The 21,452-nt window shown below is 40.4% G+C and overlaps 1 protein-coding gene across 2 annotated transcripts in view; it reads left to right on the top strand.

The window, feature by feature from the left end:
* Positions 1–21,452, top strand: part of il1rapl2 (interleukin 1 receptor accessory protein-like 2) — a 668,322-nt gene that overhangs the window by 595,134 nt on the left and 51,736 nt on the right. For both annotated transcript variants that reach the window (XM_085788549.1, XM_085788550.1), the window contains exon 9: positions 18,895–19,040. In XM_085788549.1, the coding sequence (XP_085644675.1) occupies positions 18,895–19,040 (146 nt within the window). The remainder of the gene's footprint in view (positions 1–18,894; positions 19,041–21,452) is intronic.

Consider the following 21,452-nt stretch of genomic DNA (forward strand, 5'->3'; position numbering starts at 1 on the left):
ATCTACCGTTGGTTTGGTAGGAATTTTTAAAGTTTTTAAATTTAAACGCTTATTGTGCCCCCCCTAGGAGGGGGGGGCACATGTCCTTGGAGTTGAGTGAATCTGGCATGGGGTCGGATGTTTCTGTGAAGTTTGGTGAGTTTTCGCCCATGGGAAGTATGACTTCCTTGGAAGAAGAAAGAAAGAAAGAAAGAAAGAAAGAAGAAGAATTCCTAGGAATACAATAGTGTCCCGGCAGCTTAGCTGCCCGGACCCTAAAGAAGAATTCCTAGGAATACAATAGTGTCCTGGCAGCTGCGCTGCCCGGACCCTAATTACAAAGTGTCTTGGTGCAACAGCCAGTGCTCAGTCTGTACATAAACCTTAGGGTCTATTTAGAGACCAAACTCTGATTTAACAGTTTGACAGACTGAGGGACAAAAGAGTTCCTCAGCCTGTTCAATCGAGCTTGTGGAACTCTAAACCTTCTGTTTGATGGCAGAAGCTGATATTCCTTGAATAACACATGAGAGGGGTCAGATGAGATATTACTTGCAAGAGACAACATTCTTTTAGTGTATGCTGCTTGAAAATGTAACTCCAAAGTTTGACCCACAATCTTTGAACAGATATGTAGCAGTCTGGTTAGTTTGGTTTTAAGTTGGACAGACAAACAACTAAACCAGGCACTAATTGCGTACTGCATAACACTCTGCACTATAGATTGAAAAAATAATAACAGGATGTGTTTGTTTGCTCCAAATGACCTCAATCTTCTCAAAAAATAAATACGTTGTTGTACTTTGCAACAAATAAAGTCTACATGTACACTCCAGGACAAAGTAGCGTCCACGTAGATGCCCAGATATTTATAGGAGGAAACTATAAATATCTGATATATTTAATGGCTGTCTAATAAATTGGAGTGAGACTGATCTAAAGTTGTTTGCTGTTATATTACCCACACCTCATTATAGTGCCGGGAAGACAGAACACACACTGGGGAGACATAGGCATAGGTATCTAAGTTTACCTCCCGTACACCTCATCATTACAGTCGAGGAGTACAGTTGGAGATGCAGATGCAGGAGGTGAGACTTAACACTTTGTTGTGAATGGAGGAAAAGAGTGAAGATGGTGCAGTCATGGAGTGAGTCATGGTGTCAGTAGATTAAGATATAAAGCAGGATATCATCTGCGTAGCAGCTGAAGTGGAGATGGTGAATGTAGAAGGAGAAGCCTGTAGAGGATGAATAAGAAAGGTGTTATTAATCAATTTGGCATCTATTTTGGCCTCACACAGTAAATGAGAGCTCCATTTATGCCTGAGAAGAATATTAGTGTGGTTTGGGGTAATCCTAATTGAACTGCTAGGTCCTTCATGATCCAAAAACATGACACAAGGAGATATCACCCAGGTATTAAGTGTAATATAGTGTAAGTGTAATATAGAAAGAATCAAAGATGAGCAGAAGAAATTACTACTCACTACTCGGGTGTAATTAAGTGGGTGTTTAATAGTAGACATCAAGTAGCATTAGAGTTACAAATTGAAGAGAGATTGAAGGAGGCGAGAGGAGAGAGACATGAGACGTGTGTGTGCGTTTTGTTGGAGGGGTGAGAAAGAAGGAGGAGAAGAAGTGACAAAAAGGAAGAGAAGAAGTGACATGTTTCTAATAAAGGATTTTAACAAGTCACTGCCTTTGACAGTGACCTCCGATGCTCTGTGTCATTGTGTCACTCATCAGAGTGATGCACACACTACAGTACACTACAAACCACTACCCCACAGAGGAGGAAGCAAGGAAAGGGAAAGGATACACACATGGCGAGGGTGATGCCAGTCATCTGCAGGGTGGACCGTAACAAAATACTTGAGCACTACTTAAGTATATTTTAAGAGTACCTGTACTTTAGTTGAGTATTATTTTATGAACATTTATGACTTTCACTCCGCTACATTTAAAAAAAAAAAAAGTCCTTTGACTCCACTACGTCTCTATGTTAATGACTTTGAGGCAGAGCCTTTGTAGTCTGCAATGATCTATACACTGTTCATCCCAAGAGAAAAAACTATCACAGACAGCTACTAGCTACTAGCCAAGATGAGGCAGAAGATTCTTCATCTGAGACCTGAGTTTTAAGGTTGAGATAAAAAAGTAAGATTCCTTTTGTTTTCTATTTTGTTTGACTTCAAAATAACACATGAAAATGACAGTTTATTGATTTTGATTCCGTTGTCTTTTATAGCAATTTCTGTTATCTAAGCTTTATATTCCATATGCTATACAAGTTCTGTCACTAGATAAGGTTGTATCGGAGTCATGAGGTTCTGTGGACCAACACAACAATGTGTGAACATAAAAATGTACTTAAAGGGATAGTTCACCCAAAATTCAAATTGCACTCATTATCTACTCACCCTCATGTCGACTAAGGGCTGGGAGAAGTTTCAGAGTTATCTGTGGCTTCTCTGAGTTACAGGGGGTCTCGGCGTAGCAGTGCATGTCCATATAATGGTTGCAAATGGATACCACTTTTCTTCGTAACATAAAGACACACCAAAAAAACATCCAAATACCTCCATGCTCGTATGTAATGTCTGTCTTGTATTGAAGCCCCAAACTGCGAAATTGTTCCGAAAAAAATTAAATAAGTCTATATTTCAAGCTTGTTTGTAGCGGAAGCTCCTCTTCCCGAACCAGGAAGAGGAGCTTCCGCTACACCGAGACCCCCTGTAACTCAGAGAAGCCACGGATAACTCTGAAACTTCTCCCAGCCCTTAGTCGACATGAGGGTGAGTAGATAATGAGTGCAATTTGAATTTTGGGTGAACTGTCCCCTTAAGTATTTTAAAAACTACAGTACTCCAGTACTTTCTTTAACTCACCTCCACCTCTGACCACCTGGTCCATTTCCTCAGGAACATTTGACCTTTATAACCCATAATTCTCTATGTGTAATGTTTATGTTCATAATATTAATAGAAGTCATTGCCTTTCTCTGCTCCTGTTTTGCTAAATAGGTCATGAGCATTTTATATTGAGAGGGTTAGGAGTTCAGTTCCCACAGGGACCACACATGCTGAAAGTGTGTGTCTCGTGAGTCTTTGCATGCAAACACTTGGGTAAAAGGCAAAGCCTAAAGTGACAGGTACGGTTCAGGGTGAGTAACCAACAAAACCTCACAAAACTACAAGAGCTGAATCTGCACCGGAAATACTCATTAGGGTCCGGGCAGCTAAGCTGCCGGGACACTATTGTATTCCTAGGAATTCTTCTTCTTCTTCTTTCTTTCTTCTTCCAAGGAAGTCATACTTCCCATGGGCGAAAACTCACCAAACTTTGCACAAAGGTTCAGTCCCATGCCAGATTCACTCAACTCCAAGGACATGTGCCCCCCCCTCCTAGGGGGGGCACAATAAGCGTTTAAATTTAAAAACTTTAAAAATTCCTACCAAACCAACGGTGGATGCTACAGTGTTGAAACTTCACCACAATGTCGCCTCAATACTGCTGAAACTTTTGTCCACTTAAACTTATTACAAATTATGAAGTCCATCACTCTGTTTTTTTCAATAACTGTAAAACTTTTAAAATGTATCTCCTCCCACAATTTTTGCTCAATTGACACCAAACTTGCTACAGAGCATCTCCAGACTGTCCTCCACAAAACTTGTTTCTCGGATTTTTGATTAAGCAAAAATTGAGCCTACAGTGCATGAAAACGTTTGACTGTAAACAGTACTGTAAACATATACCATCAAATTCTTGCTAAATACATTTTCAAACTTCCTGAAAAAAAATGACAATATTCTGGAGTCATGGTTGATGAAGTTTGGCAAATATCTGAATTTTAATTCAAAAACTGAATTTTCTAGAACATTTTGAATTCTGCTCTCATGGGAACAACTGCAGCCAATGTGAGTGTGGAATTTTTAAACATCATATTTTCTCTTATGAAGCAAAACACTTATCATTAAAAACAAATCACCAACATTTCCATGCTGTCAAGATGCAATTTATGTATTATCAGATTTTTGTTTAGATGACTGAATTATTGACATTTTGACCATTTCATCACAACAGCTGCCCGGGCACTGGCTCACCTGAGTGGATAAATGAGGCTACACAGCAGGTTTCACTACCAGCTAATTAGCTCAGCGAGTTAGGAGCTGGTTCTTGGTGTCAGAGATTGTGAGTTCGAGACCCAGCGCGGGTGATGATGATCAAAATGTCAAATGTCCTCAAGCTATTTTGCTGTCTAAATGCAATTTATGTATTAACAGATTTTTGTTTAGATAACAGAAATCTGCGTTCACAACTGCTGCCCGGACACTGACTCCCTGAGTCTATTTGAGAAGACACACACCATGTTTCACTTCCAGATAATTAGCTCACTGAGTTAAGCGCTGGTTCTTGGTGTCAGAGGTTGTGAGTTCGAGACCCAGCCAGGGTGATGATGATGACAGATCAAAATGTCAAATGTCCTCAACACAAAACACAAGACAATTGTCCTAATGGTGGCATCACAGCAAGCCTCTAAATTTAAAAATCCAAATAGCTTGGACTGGACCATGTGCGAAGGCTCCTAACATCTTAGACTCATAGTAGATGTTTGACAAATACATATCATTATTTTACCTCAAAAACTGATTTTTCTTTTTCTGCCTACATGACACTGAATGGCTTACTCAATTTGTGAAGCCACTGTTGAACTGCCACTTGTCAATTAGCTGCGATTAGTGCGATAGACACTGGTCTTTGGTTCCCGAGGTTGTAGGTTCAATCCTCAACTGATGCAAATTGGAAATTATAAGGACAACTGTCTTGTCTTCCTATTCTCCTGTTTGTTGCTCAGAATTGCCTAAATTTGCCCAAAAGTTGCCCGGACCCGACCCATCGCTGCGCAGCAGCTATAATCTTCTTCTTCTTCTTTCTTTCTTTAGGGTCCGGGCAGCTAAGCTGCCGGGACACTATTGTATTCCTAGGAATTCTTCTTCTTCTTCTTTAGGGTCCGGGCAGCTAAGCTGCCGGGACACTATTGTATTCCTAGGAATTCTTCTTCTTTAGGGTCCGGGCAGCGCAGCTGCCAGGACACTATTGTATTCCTAGGAATTCTTCTTCTTCTTCTTCTTCTTCTTCTTCTTCTTCTTCTTCTTCTTCTTCTTCTTCTTCTTCTTCTTCTTCTTTCTTTCTTTCTTCTTCTTCCAAGGAAGTCATACTTCCCATGGGCGAAAACTCACCAAACTTTGCACAAAGGTTCAGTCCCATGCCAGATTCACTCAACTCCAAGGACAATGTGCCCCCCCCTCCTAGGGGGGGCACAATAAGCGTTTAAATTTAAAAACTTTAAAAATTCCTACCAAACCAACGGTAGATGCTACAGTGTTGAAACTTCACCACAATGTCACCTCAATACTGCTGAAACTTTTGTCAACTTAAACTTATTACAAATTATGAAGTCCATCACTCTGTTTTTTTCAATAACTGTAAAACTTTTAAAATGTATCTCCTCCCACAATTTTTGCTCAATTGACACCAAACTTGCTACAGAGCATCTCCAGACTGTCCTCCACAAAACTTGTTTCTCGGATTTTTGATTAAGCAAAAATTGAGCCTACAGTGCATGAAAACGTTTGACTGTAAACACTACTGTAAACATATACCATCAAATTCTTGCTAAATACATTTTCAAACTTCCTGAAAAAAAATGAGAATATTCTGGAGTCATGGTTGATGAAGTTTGGCAAATATCAGAATTTTAATTCAAAAACTGAATTTTCTAGAACATTTTGAATTCTGCTCTCATGGGAACAACTGCAGTCAATGTGAGACTGGAATTTATAAACATCATATTTTCTCTTATGAAGCAAAACACTTATCATTAAAAACAAATCACCAACATTTCCATGCTGTCAAGATGCAATTTATGTATTATCAGATTTTTGTTTAGATGACTGAATTATTGACATTTTGACCATTTCATCACAACAGCTGCCCGGGCACTGGCTCACCTGAGTGGATAAATGAAGCTACACAGCAGGTCTCACTACCAGCTAATTAGCTCAGCGAGTTAGGAGCTGGTTCTTGGTGTCAGAGATTGTGAGTTCGAGACCCAGCGAGGGTGAAGATGATGATGATGACAGTTCGAAATGGCAGATGTCCTCAAGCTATTTTGCTGTCTAAATGCAATTTATGTATTAACAGATTTTTGTTTAGATAACAGAAATCTGCGTTCACAACTGCTGCCCGGACACTGACTCCCTGAGTCTATTTGAGAAGACACACACCATGTCTCACTTCCAGATAATTAGCTCACTGAGTTAAGCGCTGGTTCTTGGTGTCAGAGGTTGTGAGTTCAAGACCCAGCCAGGGTGATGATGACAGATCAAAATGTCAAATGTTCTCAACACGAAACACAAGACAATTGTCCTAATGGTGGCATCACAGCAAGCTTCTAAATTTAAAAATCCAAATAGCTTGGACTGGACCATGTGCGAAGGCTCCTAATATCTTAGACTCATAGTAGATGTTTGACAAATACATATCATTATTTTACCTCAAAAACGGATTTTTCTTTTTCTGCCTACACGACAGTGAATGGCTTACTCAATTTGTGAAGCCACTGTTGAATGCAATTTGTCAATTAGCTCAGTGCGATAGACAACGGTCTTTGGTTCCCGAGGTTGTGGGTTCAATCCTCAACTGATGCAAATTGGACATTATAAGGACAACTGTCTTGTCTTCCTATTCTCCTGTTTGTTGCTCAGAATTGCCTAAATTTGCCCAAAAGTAGCCCGGACCCGACCCATCGCTGCGCAGCAGCTATAATTAGGGTCCGGGCAGCTAAGCTGCCGGGACACTATTGTATTCCTAGGAATCTTCTTCTTCTTCTTTCTTTCTTTCTTTCTTCTTCCAAGGAAGTCATACTTCCCATGGGCGAAAACTCACCAAACTTGCACAAAGGTTCAGTCCCATGCCAGATTCACTCAACTCCAAGGACATGTGCCCCCCCCTCCTAGGGGGGGCACAATAAGCGTTTAAATTTAAAAACTTTAAAAATTCCTACCAAACCAACGGTAGATGCTACAGTGTTGAAACTTCACCACAATGTAGCGTCAATACTGCTGAAACTTTTGTCCACTTAAACTTATTACAAATTATGAAGTCCATCACTCTGTTTTTTTCAATAACTGTAAAACTTTTAAAATGTATCTCCTCCCACAATTTTTGCTCAATTGACACCAAACTTGCTACAGAGCATCTCCAGACTGTCCTCCACAAAACTTGTTTCTCGGATTTTTGATTAAGCAAAAATTGAGCCAACAGTGCATGAAAACGTTTGACTGTAAACAGTACTGTAAACATATACCATCAAATTCTTGCTAAATACATTTTCAAACTTCCTGAAAAAAAATGACAATATTCTGGAGTCATGGTTGATGAAGTTTGGCAAATATCAGAATTTTAATTCAAAAACTGAATTTTTGAGAACATTTTGAATTCTGCTCTCATGGGAACAACTGCAGCCAATGTGAGTGTGGAATTTATAAACATCATATTTTCTCTTATGAAGCAAAACACTTATCATTAAAAACAAATCACCAACATTTCCATGCTGTCAAGATGCAATTTATGTATTATCAGATTTTTGTTTAGATGACTGAATTTCTGACATTTTGACCATTTCATCACAACAGCTGCCCGGGCACTGGCTCACCTGAGTGGATAAATGAAGCTACACAGCAGGTCTCACTACCAGCTAATTAGCTCAGTGAGTTAAGAGCTGGTTCTTGGTGTCAGAGATTGTGAGTTCGAGACCCAGCAAGGGTGATGATGATGACAGATCAAATGTCAGATGTCCTCAAGCTATTTTGCTGTCTAAATGCAATTTATGTATTAACAGATTTTTGTTTAGATAACAGAAATCTGCGTTCACAACAGCTGCCCGGACACTGACTCCCTGAGTCTATTTGAGAAGACACACAGCAGGTCTCACTTCCAGATAATTAGCTCACTGAGTTAAGCGCTGGTTCTTGGTGTCAGAGGTTGTGAGTTCGAGACCCAGCCAGGGTGATGATGATGATGATGACAGATCAAAATGTCAAATGTCCTCAACATGAAACACAAGACAATTGTCCTAATGGTGGCATCACAGCAAGCTTCTAAGTTTAAAAATCCAAATAGCTTGGACTGGACCATGTGCGAAGGCTCCTAACATCTTAGACTCATAGTAGATGTTTGACAAATACATATCATTATTTTACCTCAAAAACTGATTTTTCTTTTTCTGCCTACACGACAGTGAATGGCTTACACAATTTGTGAAGCCACTATTGATCTGCCACTTGTCAGTTAGCTCAGTGCGATAGACAACGGTCTTTGGTTCTAGAGATTGTGGGTTCAATCCTCAACTGGTGCAAATTGAACATTATAAGGTCAACTGTCTTGTCTTCCTATTCTCCTGTTTGTTGCTCAGAATTGCCTAAATTTGCCCAAAAGTAGCCCGGACCCGACCCATCGCTGCGCAGCAGCTATAATCTTCTTCTTCTTCTTTCTTTCTTTAGGGTCCGGGCAGCTAAGCTGCCGGGACACTATTGTATTCCTAGGAATTCTTCTTCTTCTTCTTTAGGGTCCGGGCAGCTAAGCTGCCGGGACACTATTGTATTCCTAGGAATTCTTCTTCTTTAGGGTCCGGGCAGCGCAGCTGCCAGCTAGTATTCCTCTTCTTCTTCTTCTTCTTCTTCTTTCTTTCTTTCTTCTTCTTCCAAGGAAGTCATACTTCCCATGGGCGAAAACTCACCAAACTTTGCACAAAGGTTCAGTCCCATGCCAGATTCACTCAACTCCAAGGACATGTGCCCCCCCCTCCTAGGGGGGGCACAATAAGCGTTTAAATTTAAAAACTTTAAAAATTCCTACCAAACCAACGGTAGATGCTACAGTGTTGAAACTTCACCACAATGTCGCCTCAATACTGCTGAAACTTTTGTCCACTTAAACTTATTACAAATTATGAAGTCCATCACTCTGTTTTTTTCAATAACTGTAAAACTTTTAAAATGTATCTCCTCCCACAATTTTTGCTCAATTGACACCAAACTTGCTACAGAGCATCTCCAGACTGTCCTCCACAAAACTTGTTTCTCGGATTTTTGATTAAGCAAAAATTGAGCCTACAGTGCATGAAAACGTTTGACTGTAAACAGTACTGTAAACATATACCATCAAATTCTTGCTAAATACATTTTCAAACTTCCTGAAAAAAAATGAGAATATTCTGGAGTCATGGTTGATGAAGTTTAGCAAATATCAGAATTTTAATTCAAAAACTGAATTTTCTAGAACATTTTGAATTCTGCTCTCATGGAAACAACTGCAGTCAATGTGAGAGTGGAATTTATAAACATCATATTTTCTCTTATGAAGCAAAACACGTATCATTAAAAACAAATCACCAACATTTCCATGCTGTCAAGATGCAATTTATGTATTATCAGATTTTTGTTTAGATGACTGAATTATTGACATTTTGACCATTTCATCACAACAGCTGCCCGGGCACTGGCTCACCTGAGTGGATAAATGAAGCTACACAGCAGGTCTCACTACCAGCTAATTAGCTCAGTGAGTTAAGAGCTGGTTCTTGGTGTCAGAGATTGTGAGTTCGAGACCCAACAAGGATGATGATGACAGATCAAGATGTCACATGTCCTCAAGCTGTTTTGCTGTCTAAATGCAATTTATGTATTAACAGATTTTTGTTTAGATAACTTTTAGAAATCTGCCTTGACAACAGCTGCCCGGACACTGACTCACCTGAGTGGATTTGAGAAGCTACACACCAGGTCTCACTAACAGCCAATTAGCTCACTGAGTTAAGAGCTGGTTCTTGGTGTCAGAGATTGTGAGTTCGAGACCCAGCAAGGGAGATGATGACAGATGTATGATCCAAATAGCTTGGACTGGACCATGTGCGAAAGCTCTTAACATCTTAGACTCATAGTAGATGTTTGACAAATACATATCATTATTTTACCTCAAAAACTGATTTTTCTTTTTACTGTGGTTTCAAATCTGCCTACACGACAGTGAATGGCTTACTCAATTTGTGAAGCCACTGTTGAACGCCACTTGTCAAGTAGCTCAGTGCGATAGACAACAGTCTTTGGTTCCCGAGGTTGTGGGTTCAATCCTCAACTAATGCAAATTGAACATTATAAGGTCAACTGTCCTGTCTTCCTATTCTCCTGTTTGTTGCTCAGAATTGCCTAAATTTGCCCAAAAGTAGCCCGGACCCGACCCATCGCTGCGCAGCAGCTATAATTCTTCTTCTTCTTTCTTTCTTTCTTTCTTTCTTTCTTCTTCCAAGGAAGTCATACTTCCCATGGGCGAAAACTCACCAAACTTTGCACAAAGGTTCAGTCCCATGCCAGATTCACTCAACTCCAAGGACATGTGCCCCCCCCCTCCTAGGGGGGGGCACAATAAGCGTTTAAATTTAAAAACTTTAAAAATTCCTACCAAACCAACGGTAGATGCTACAGTGTTGAAACTTCACCACAATGTCGCCTCAATACTGCTGAAACTTTTGTCAACTTAAACTTATTACAAATTATGAAGTCCATCACTCTGTTTTTTTCAATAACTGTAAAACTTTTAAAATGTATCTCCTCCCACAATTTTTGCTCAATTGACACCAAACTTGCTACAGAGCATCTCCAGACTGTCCTCCACAAAACTTGTTTCTCGGATTTTTGATTAAGCAAAAATTGAGCCTACAGTGCATGAAAACGTTTGACTGTAAACAGTACTATAAACATATACCATCAAATTCTTGCTAAATACATTTTCAAACTTCCTGAAAAAAAATGAGAATATTCTGGAGTCATGGTTGATGAAGTTTAGCAAATATCAGAATTTTAATTCAAAAACTGAATTTTCTAGAACATTTTGAATTCTGCTCTCATGGAAACAACTGCAGTCAATGTGAGAGTGGAATTTATAAACATCATATTTTCTCTTATGAAGCAAAACACGTATCATTAAAAACAAATCACCAACATTTCCATGCTGTCAAGATGCAATTTATGTATTATCAGATTTTTGTTTAGATGACTGAATTATTGACATTTTGACCATTTCATCACAACAGCTGCCCGGGCACTGGCTCACCTGAGTGGATAAATGAAGCTACACAGCAGGTCTCACTACCAGCTAATTAGCTCAGTGAGTTAGGAGCTGGTTCTTGGTGTCAGAGATTGTGAGTTCGAGACCCAGCAAGGGAAGATGATGATGATGACAGATCGAAGATGGCAGATGTCCTCAAGCTGTTTTGCTGTCTAAATGCAATTTATGTATTAACAGATTTTTGTTTAGATAACTGAAATCTGCCTTGACAACAGCTGCCTGGGCATTGACTCCCTGAGTCGATAAATGAAGACACACACCATGTCTCACTTCCAGATAATTAGCTCACTGAGTTAAGCGCTGGTTCTTGGTGTCAGAGGCTGTGGGTTCGAGACCCAGCCAGGGTGATGATGATGACAGATCAAAATGTCAAATGATCCAAATAGCTTGGACTGGACCATGTGCGAAAGCTCTTAACATCTTAGACTCATAGTAGATGTTTGACAAATACATATCATTATTTTACCTCAAAAACGGATTTTTCTTTTTACTGTGGTTTCAAATCTGCCTACACGACAGTGAATGGCTTACTCAATTTGTGAAGCCACTGTTGAACTGCCACTTGTCAAGTAGCTCAGTGCGATAGACACAGTCTTTGGTTCCCGAGGTTGTGGGTTCAATCCTCAACTGATGCAAATTGAACATTATAAGGTCAACTGTCCTGTCTTCCTATTCTCCTGTTTGTTGCTCAGAATTGCCTAAATTTGCCCAAAAGTAGCCCGGACCCGACCCATCGCTGCGCAGCAGCTATAATTAGGGTCCGGGCAGCGCAGCTGCCAGGACACTATTGTATTCCTAGGAATTCTTCTTCTTTCTTTCTTTCTTTCTTCTTCCAAGGAAGTCATACTTCCCATGGGCGAAAACTCACCAAACTTTGCACAAAGGTTCAGTCCCATGCCAGATTCACTCAACTCCAAGGACATGTGCCCCCCCCTCCTAGGGGGGGCACAATAAGCGTTTAAATTTAAAAACTTTAAAAATTCCTACCAAACCAACGGTAGATGCTACAGTGTTGAAACTTCACCACAATGTAGCCTCAATACTGCTGAAACTTTTGTCCACTTAAACTTATTACAAATTATGAAGTCCATCACTCTGTTTTTTTCAATAACTGTAAAACTTTTAAAATGTATCTCCTCCCACAATTTTTGCTCAATTGACACCAAACTTGCTACAGAGCATCTCCAGACTGTCCTCCACAAAACTTGTTTCTCGGATTTTTGATTAAGCAAAAATTGAGCCTACAGTGCATGAAAACGTTTGACTGTAAACAGTACTATAAACATATACCATCAAATTCTTGCTAAATACATTTTCAAACTTCCTGAAAAAAAATGAGAATATTCTGGAGTCATGGTTGATGAAGTTTGGCAAATATCAGAATTTTAATTCAAAAACTGAATTTTCTAGAACATTTTGAATTCTGCTCTCATGGGAACAACTGCAGTCAATGTGAGACTGGAATTTATAAACATCATATTTTCTCTTATGAAGCAAAACACTTATCATTAAAAACAAATCACCAACATTTCCATGCTGTCAAGATGCAATTTATGTATTATCAGATTTTTGTTTAGATGACTGAATTATTGACATTTTGACCATTTCATCACAACAGCTGCCCGGGCACTGGCTCACCTGAGTGGATAAATGAAGCTACACAGCAGGTCTCACTACCAGCTAATTAGCTCAGCGAGTTAGGAGCTGGTTCTTGGTGTCAGAGATTGTGAGTTCGAGACCCAGCAAGGGTGAAGATGATGATGATGACAGTTCGAAATGGCAGATGTCCTCAAGCTATTTTGCTGTCTAAATGCAATTTATGTATTAACAGATTTTTGTTTAGATAACAGAAATCTGCGTTCACAACAGCTGCCCGGACACTGACTCCCTGAGTCTATTTGAGAAGACACACACCATGTCTCACTTCCAGATAATTAGCTCACTGAGTTAAGCGCTGGTTCTTGGTGTCAGAGGTTGTGAGTTCGAGACCCAGCCAGGGTGATGATGATGACAGATCAAAATGTCAAATGTCCTCAACACAAAACACAAGACAATTGTCCTAATGGTGGCATCACAGCAAGCCTCTAAATTTAAAAATCCAAATAGCTTGGACTGGACCATGTGCGAAAGCTCCTAACATCCTAGACTCATAGTAGATGTTTGACAAATACATATCATTATTTTACCTCAAAAACGGATTTTTCTTTTTCTGCCTACATGACACTGAATGGCATACTCAATTTGTGAAGCCACTGTTGAACTGCCACTTGTCAATTAGCTGCGATTAGTGCGATAGACACTGGTCTTTGGTTCCCGAGGTTGTAGGTTCAATCCTCAACTGATGCAAATTGGACATTATAAGGACAACTGTCTTGTCTTCCTATTCCCCTGTTTGTTGCTCAGAATTGCCTAAATTTGCCCAAAAGTTGCCCGGACCCGACCCATCGCTGCGCAGCAGCTATAATTAGGGTCCGGGCAGCTAAGCTGCCGGGACACTATTGTATTCCTAGGAATTCTTCTTCTTTCTTTCTTTCTTTCTTCTTCCAAGGAAGTCATACTTCCCATGGGCGAAAACTCACCAAACTTCACAGAAACATCCGACCCCATGCCAGATTCACTCAACTCCAAGGACATGTGCCCCCCCCTCCTAGGGGGGGCACAATAAGCGTTTAAATTTAAAAACTTTAAAAATTCCTACCAAACCAACGGTAGATGCTACAGTGTTGAAACTTCACCACAATGTAGCGTCAATACTGCTGAAACTTTTGTCCACTTAAACTTATTACAAATTATGAAGTCCATCACTCTGTTTTTTTCAATAACTGTAAAACTTTTAAAATGTATCTCCTCCCACAATTTTTGCTCAATTGACACCAAACTTGCTACAGAGCATCTCCAGACTGTCCTCCACAAAACTTGTTTCTCGGATTTTTGATTAAGCAAAAATTGAGCCTACAGTGCATGAAAACGTTTGACTGTAAACAGTACTGTAAACATATACCATCAAATTCTTGCTAAATACATTTTCAAACTTCCTGAAAAAAAATGAGAATATTCTGGAGTCATGGTTGATGAAGTTTGGCAAATATCAGAATTTTAATTCAAAAACTGAATTTTCTAGAACATTTTGAATTCTGCTCTCATGGGAACAACTGCAGTCAATGTGAGACTGGAATTTATAAACATCATATTTTCTCTTATGAAGCAAAACACTTATCATTAAAAACAAATCACCAACATTTCCATGCTGTCAAGATGCAATTTATGTATTATCAGATTTTTGTTTAGATGACTGAATTTCTGACATTTTGACCATTTCATCACAACAGCTGCCCGGGCACTGACTCACCTGAGTGGATAAATGAAGCTACACAGCAGGTCTCACTACCAGCCAATTAGCTCAGTGAGTTAGGAGCTGGTTCTCGGTGTCAGAGATTGTGAGTTCGAGACCCAGCGAGGGAGAAGATGATGATGATGACAGTTTGAAATGGCAGATGTCCTCAAGCTGTTTTGCTGTCTAAATGCAATTTATGTATTAACAGATTTTTGTTTAGATAACAGAAATCTGCGTCCACAACAGCTGCCCGGACACTGACTCCCTGAGTCTATTTGAGAAGACACACACCATGTCTCACTTCCAGATAATTAGCTCACTGAGTTAAGCGCTGGTTCTTGGTGTCAGAGGTTGTGAGTTCGAGACCCAGCCAGGATGATGATGATGACAAATCAAAATGTCAAATGTCCTCAACACGAAACACAAGACAATTGTCCTAATGGTGGCATCACAGCAAGCTTCTAAATTTAAAAATCCAAATAGCTTGGACTGGACCATCTGCGAAGGCTCCTAACATCTTAGGCTCATAGTAGATGTTTGACAAATACATATCATTATTTTACCTCAAAAACTGATTTTTCTTTTTCTGCCTACAAGACAGTGAATGGCTTACTCAATTTGTGAAGCCACTGTTGAACTGCCACTTGTCAATTAGCTCAGTGCGATAGACAACAGTCTTTGGTTCCCGAGGTTGTGGGTTCAATCCTCAACTGATGCAAATTGGACACTATAAGGACAACTGTCTTGTCTTCCTATTCTCCTGTTTGTTGCTCAGAATTGCCTAAATATGCCCAAAAGTAGCCCGGACCCGACCCATCGCTGCGCAGCAGCTATAATCTTCTTCTTCTTCTTTCTTTCTTTCTTTCTTTCTTCTTCCAAGGAAGTCATACTTCCCATGGGCGAAAACTCACCAAACTTCACAGAAACATCCAAACCCATGCCAGATTCACTCAACTCCAAGGACATGTGCCCCCCCCCTCCTAGGGGGGGCACAATAAGCGTTTAAATTTAAAAACTTTAAAAATTCCTACCAAACCAACGGTAGATGCTACAGTGTTGAAACTTCACCACAATGTAGCCTCAATACTGCTGAAACTTTTGTCCACTTAAACTTATTACAAATTATGAAGTCCATCACTCTGTTTTTTTCAATAACTGTAAAACTTTTAAAATGTATCTCCTCCCACAATTTTTGCTCAATTGACACCAAACTTGCTACAGAGCATCTCCAGACCGTCCTCCACAAAACTTGTTTCTCGGATTTTTGATTAAACAAAAATTGAGCCAACAGTGCATGAAAACGTTTGACTGTAAACAGTACTGTAAACATATACCATCAAATTCTTGCTAAATACATTTTCAAACTTCCTGAAAAAAAATGACAATATTCTGGAGTCATGGTTGATGAAGTTTAGCAAATATCAGAATTTTAATTCAAAAACTGAATTTTTGAGAACATTTTGAATTCTGCTCTCATGGGAACAACTGCAGTCAATGTGAGAGTGGAATTTATAAACATCATATTTTCTCTAATGAAGCAAAACACTTATCATGAAAAACAAATCACCAACATTTCCATGCTGTCAAGATGCAATTTATGTATTATCAGATTTTTGTTTAGATGACTGAATTTCTGAAATTTTGACCATTTCATCACAACAGCTGCCCGGGCACTGACTCACCTGAGTGGATAAATGAAGCTACACAGCAGGTCTCACTACCAGCTAATTAGCTCAGTGAGTTAGGAGCTGGTTCTTCGTGTCAGAGGCTGTGGGTTCAAGACCCAGCAAGGGTCATGATGATGATGACAGATCAAAATGTCAGATGTCCTCAAGCTGTTTTTCTGTCTTATGTATTAACAGATTTTTGTTTAGATAATAGAATTTCTGACTTTTTGAAATCTGCGTTCACAACAGCTGCCCGGGCACTGACTCACCTGAGTGGATAAATGAAGCTACACAGCAAATTTCACTACCAGCCAATTAGCTCAGCGAGTTAGGAGCTGGTTCTTGGTGTCAGAGGTTGTGAGTTCGAGACCCAGCAAGGGTGATGATGATGACAGGTCAAAATGTCAGTTGTCCTCAACACGAAACACAAGACAATTGTCCTAATTATCGCGTCACAGAAAGCCTCTAAATTTAAAAATCCAAATAGCTTGGACTGGACCATGTGCGAAGGCTCCTAACATCTTAGATTCATAGTAGATGTTTGACAAATACATATCAGAATTTTACCTCAAAAACTGATTTTTATTTTTACTGTGGTTTCAAATCTGCCTGCACGACAGTGAATGGTTTACTCAATTTGTGAAGCCACTGTTGAACTGCCTCTTGTCAATTAGCTCAGTGCGATAGACAATGGTCTTTGGTTCCCGAGGTTGTGGGTTCAATCCTCAACTGATGCAAATTGAACATTATAAGGTCAACTGTCTTGTCTTCCTATTCTTCTGTTTGTTGCTCAGAATTGCCTAAATTTGCCCAAAAGTAGCCCGGACCCGACCCATCGCTGCGCAGCAGCTATAATTATTTTCAAAAACCCTGCTGTCTCTTGGTTCCATTTGGCTCAACACTGAAGATTTAAAACTACATAACACAGCAAATCTCAGCCAGGCTCAGGTCAGCTAATGATAACCTTATATGGACATGTCTACCTCTTTTTTTGTCGATTCCCCTTTTCTCTCACCTGGTGGTCTTTTCCTTTCATTCTTTTCTTTTTTCCCCTTTTAGACAATAAAAAAAACACACATACTGAAATATATTTTTCAGCCAACAGTCAATACAAACTTGTTTTTGCTTTTTCAATCTCATAACCCCATTTTTTCAAAATCACTGCAATATTCTTCTTCCTCTCTCAAACCTGCACCATGATTACAGATGAATCTTAATCATAAATTGCAACGCTGCCTGGTTGCAGAGACAAAGTCCTCTGTAGCCTACTCGAACATGGCATTTTACATTGTTGCCATAAGAAATTAAAAGGATGAACTCCACCATAAAGATGATTGACAGTTTTAGCTGTAAGCAATGCTGCTCTTTGTTTGATTTGATCTGATTTTGCAGAGCATGTACTCATTCCTGATATTGATTCTCGTGTAAAAGTGAAACATGCTGTTTTAAATTGCCAAGAATAAACTGATAACCTGATAAATAAGCGGATTTACTTTGGATCATCAGCTGGTGAAGATGTCAACTTTTAGATATTTGGCCTTGTGAATGTGATATCTCTTAAACTTGGCAGAATTATTTGGCCTAAAAAATGAAGTGGGTGGCCAAATGTCAAAGTTAAACATCACACTGATCACATAGATAGACCAATGAGTTGGCCATAACTCACAAATTCATACACTCATTTTTGAGATAAGAAAATCAATTTAAGAGATAACATTAAATATCCAAATAATTCAAAGTCAGTTTCTCTGCGACATCACTCAAGTTCTGCAAAAACACTCCTGTCCATTACTCACTGCTGTAACTCTCAGGATTAAGGAGGGCCATTACACTGTTAGCATGATGTAATGTAAGCAGCCGTTATAGATTTCATGTTTGTGTCAATTCATCAAATAAAGAGCCAGACACAGGGTTTTTAACCAGCAGACACAGTCACCACCACACATGAGTAGAAGCCCATAGGTGAAGATTAAGCAGGATTTCTTTTGTACAACTCTCTATATAATCTTTTTAGGAAAGCTTAAAGTAGTAGCTACCTACTACAGCCACTGCAAGCTGATGGTTAGATATTTTCCAAACTGTTGTGCAGCTAGTCCATCTGTGTTGCAGCCCAGTCGGTGTGATCTCAGGTATCACTGGTTATGACTGACTCTGGCCTTAACTCTGCCTTAAAGATGCATATTGTGACCTAAACATTGGTTCAGTCTCCTCGAGCTCCTCTTCCTTGCAGGCTTTTAGAGGAGAGTGACCTCACCATAAGGAGAGAGACTTTTTCCAGCTGTCGGCAATGTTTTCTACACATGCCTCCCTCTGTCCTCCTTTTTCATCTGCTCTCTACTCTGTTTTGCAACAGCTCTGCTTCTCATTTCACTGCTCCCCTGTTCTTCCCATCCACTTCTCTCCTGTTATCTTCTTCATTCTTGCAGGAATTTAAGGAGGAGTAATTTGGGAGACACAGAGCTCCTCCTGTCTCTAAGATTTGCACATCTACCTCTTTCTCCCACTCTCGCTTCTCTGCTTTTCCTCCGTTGATTTTTTTTTAAGCAGTAGCCTAATCTGGAAAGAGGAAAGTCCACTTTCCTCTGATGTTACGTCTGTGCTCTTGCTGCTCTCCTCTCATCTTCCACCTCTAATTCCTTAAAGGGTTTTAAATGAATAAATTTGAGGGGATATGAAGTTTCTGCTCTCTTTAACTACTATCATTGTCTCTTTGTTTGTCCAGGATCTTGAGGGAGCATTTAGGGGAGAAGGAGGTGCAGCTGTCCTTAATCTTTGATGCTGTGGAGGAGGCAGACCTTGCCAACTACACCTGTTACGTCGAGAACCATATAGGGAGGCGCAGCGGGAGTGCTATTCTGCAGAAGAAAGGTAGATTACACTCTCTCTTTCTCCATCCCTTCCTCCATATCTATATTTATCCCCACCCCGTTAGAATTAAAGTGCCAACATAACATCATCGTTGTTGCTAGTGTAGCGGTTTTGGTACTCATCCTTGCGTTGTGTAGTTTTAACATACGAGTCAGACCTTCACCGTTGGCAACCTCGCCGTTTATTGTGCACACATGGACTGACCTGGCAGAGAAATCCACATTTACAGTCAGTCCAGCTCTTCTTTTCTCACACACACACACACATACACGGCAGGGAAATAGCATAGTCCGACTGCCTAAACATTCTCAAAACTAACATAAAATAACACAAAGCGCACCTGGCAGAGAAATCCACATTTACAGTCAGTCCAGCTCTTCTTTTCTCACACACACACACATACACGGCTGAAAAGTGTAAAACAAAAGGAAAGTGCAGGTTTGCTACCACGTGTAACCCTAGCCATGTTGTAAACAGAAATAAAAGAAAAACACCGTCAACTTTATATGGAAAAGGACGTGCTTGACCGTTTGGAAGCTATATGCTTAAGAAATACAACTTAAACCACCCCTTAGCATTGAAATTAAAGTAATTAATATGAAACAATAGCGGAGTTCGTAGCTTGTGCACCTACCAGGGAAATAGCATCGTCCGACTGCGGCTACCCCCTGGGGTGCACGACCCTAATCCGCAGGGGCGATGCATTTAATTACCATAGGAAAAACAAGTTTTTGTGTTGTGTGGTGAGTTTTTATGGCAAGTGGAATCAAATTATCTTTTAACTCCGCTACATTCCCCCCTACTGATCTCCACTTGCCCATATAACCAAACCAAAAGAAAAAAAAATATGAGACTGGACCGCATATTCCCATAAGTACAAACATACCAGGTACAAATAACATCATATCAAGAGGAGGTAATGGATAAAAAAAAATGTTCAAAGTGTACAGTGCTGCTAATATCACAGATACCAAATACTCCAGTCAAGAGACTATTCTTGAAGAATTAGAATGAGGAAGGGTAGCAAAGCCTTCCGACACCCATAGGAATAACATGCCCATATACAAGTTAAATTACTTAGAAATCATGTCAGTAAAGCAGCACACAAATTTACCACCCGGACACACCCATCTAGTAGTCACACACAGGTGTCAAACCATCACAAAAAAAATATAAGAACCAAACCCTCCTCAAAATTGAAGGAACTCATAGGCCATATTTGAGCCAATAATCACCTACACATATGTAAGGCCATAACAAGAAATAAAACTAGCGGCCAGCAACAACTTTCTGGTGCATGTTCTGAATAAGTCTGACGACTGGCCTAACAACTCTTCCATATCTTGTTCGCATTCGCTGCAAACTATCACAGGAATGGTTTTGTCCTGCCTCTGATGCAGTAACAGACCTAGCATCAGGAGGCAGCAAGTCAACTGAGAGAGAGACAGAAGGTTGAGAGTCAGGTAAGTCAACAGAACAGTCAGCATTAACAGCAGAACCACAAGGGTCAGACTGGTTCAGTTTGTCAGAAATGCTCTTGTCTGAACTGTCAAGCCTGTTCTCATTGCAACTGTCAGGGTCAACTTGATCAGGTGCGTCAAATCCGGTCTTGTCATGTCCATCCACATCAGCCATAGAGGTCGACTGATCTCCGGTGGAGGCTGGGAGCTGAGAGATCCAATAGACAGTCCTGTCCTCAGGTCCACATCCAGGAAGAACAGTCGAACCATCATGTTCTACACCCACCACAGACTCATCCTCAGCCTCATCAGTCAGGTCACTTTCTCCTGGTTTGTCGCACAGTTCCTGAGTCTGAAGGTGTGAGTGTTATTCTGTTTCTCCACAAAAGTGTACAGATGACTCTCCCAGCGATCAGCCAGCTTCCTCCGACCTCGTTCTCCTTTGTTAGCCAACAAGACTCTGTCCCCGACCTCCACAGGTGCACCCCTGACCTTGCGGTTGTACAGCTCAGTCTGCTTCTCTTGTTGTTTTGTGGTTGAAATCTGAGCAATCCTGATAGCCTCTGCCAAGTCACGGCGGAGACACTGCACATAGACATCATAATCCACCACTCGCTCATCCATGAGCACAGACTGAAACAACATGTCCACCGGCAATCTGGGGACTCTGCCGAACATGAGTAGAAAAGGTGCAAAACCTGTGGTTTCATGGACTGTTGCATTGTAGGAGAAGGTGAGTGAACGTAGGAGCTGGGGCCATTTCTGTTTGGCTCTGGGTGGAAGAGCTCTGATCATGTTCCCAAGGGTGCGACTGAACCTTTAGACTGCCCCGTTGCCCATGGGATGGTAAGGTGTTGTATGAGACTTCTCAACGCTAGCGACTTGGAGCATCTCTGCAATCAGGCTGCTTTCGAAGTTCGCACCTTGGTCTGAGTGCACTCGCTCTGGGAAG

This window comes from Trachurus japonicus, chromosome 10, assembly GCF_045865225.1.
Source record: "Trachurus japonicus isolate A0001 chromosome 10, Traja_1.0".
Classification (NCBI taxonomy): domain Eukaryota; kingdom Metazoa; phylum Chordata; class Actinopteri; order Carangiformes; family Carangidae; genus Trachurus; species Trachurus japonicus.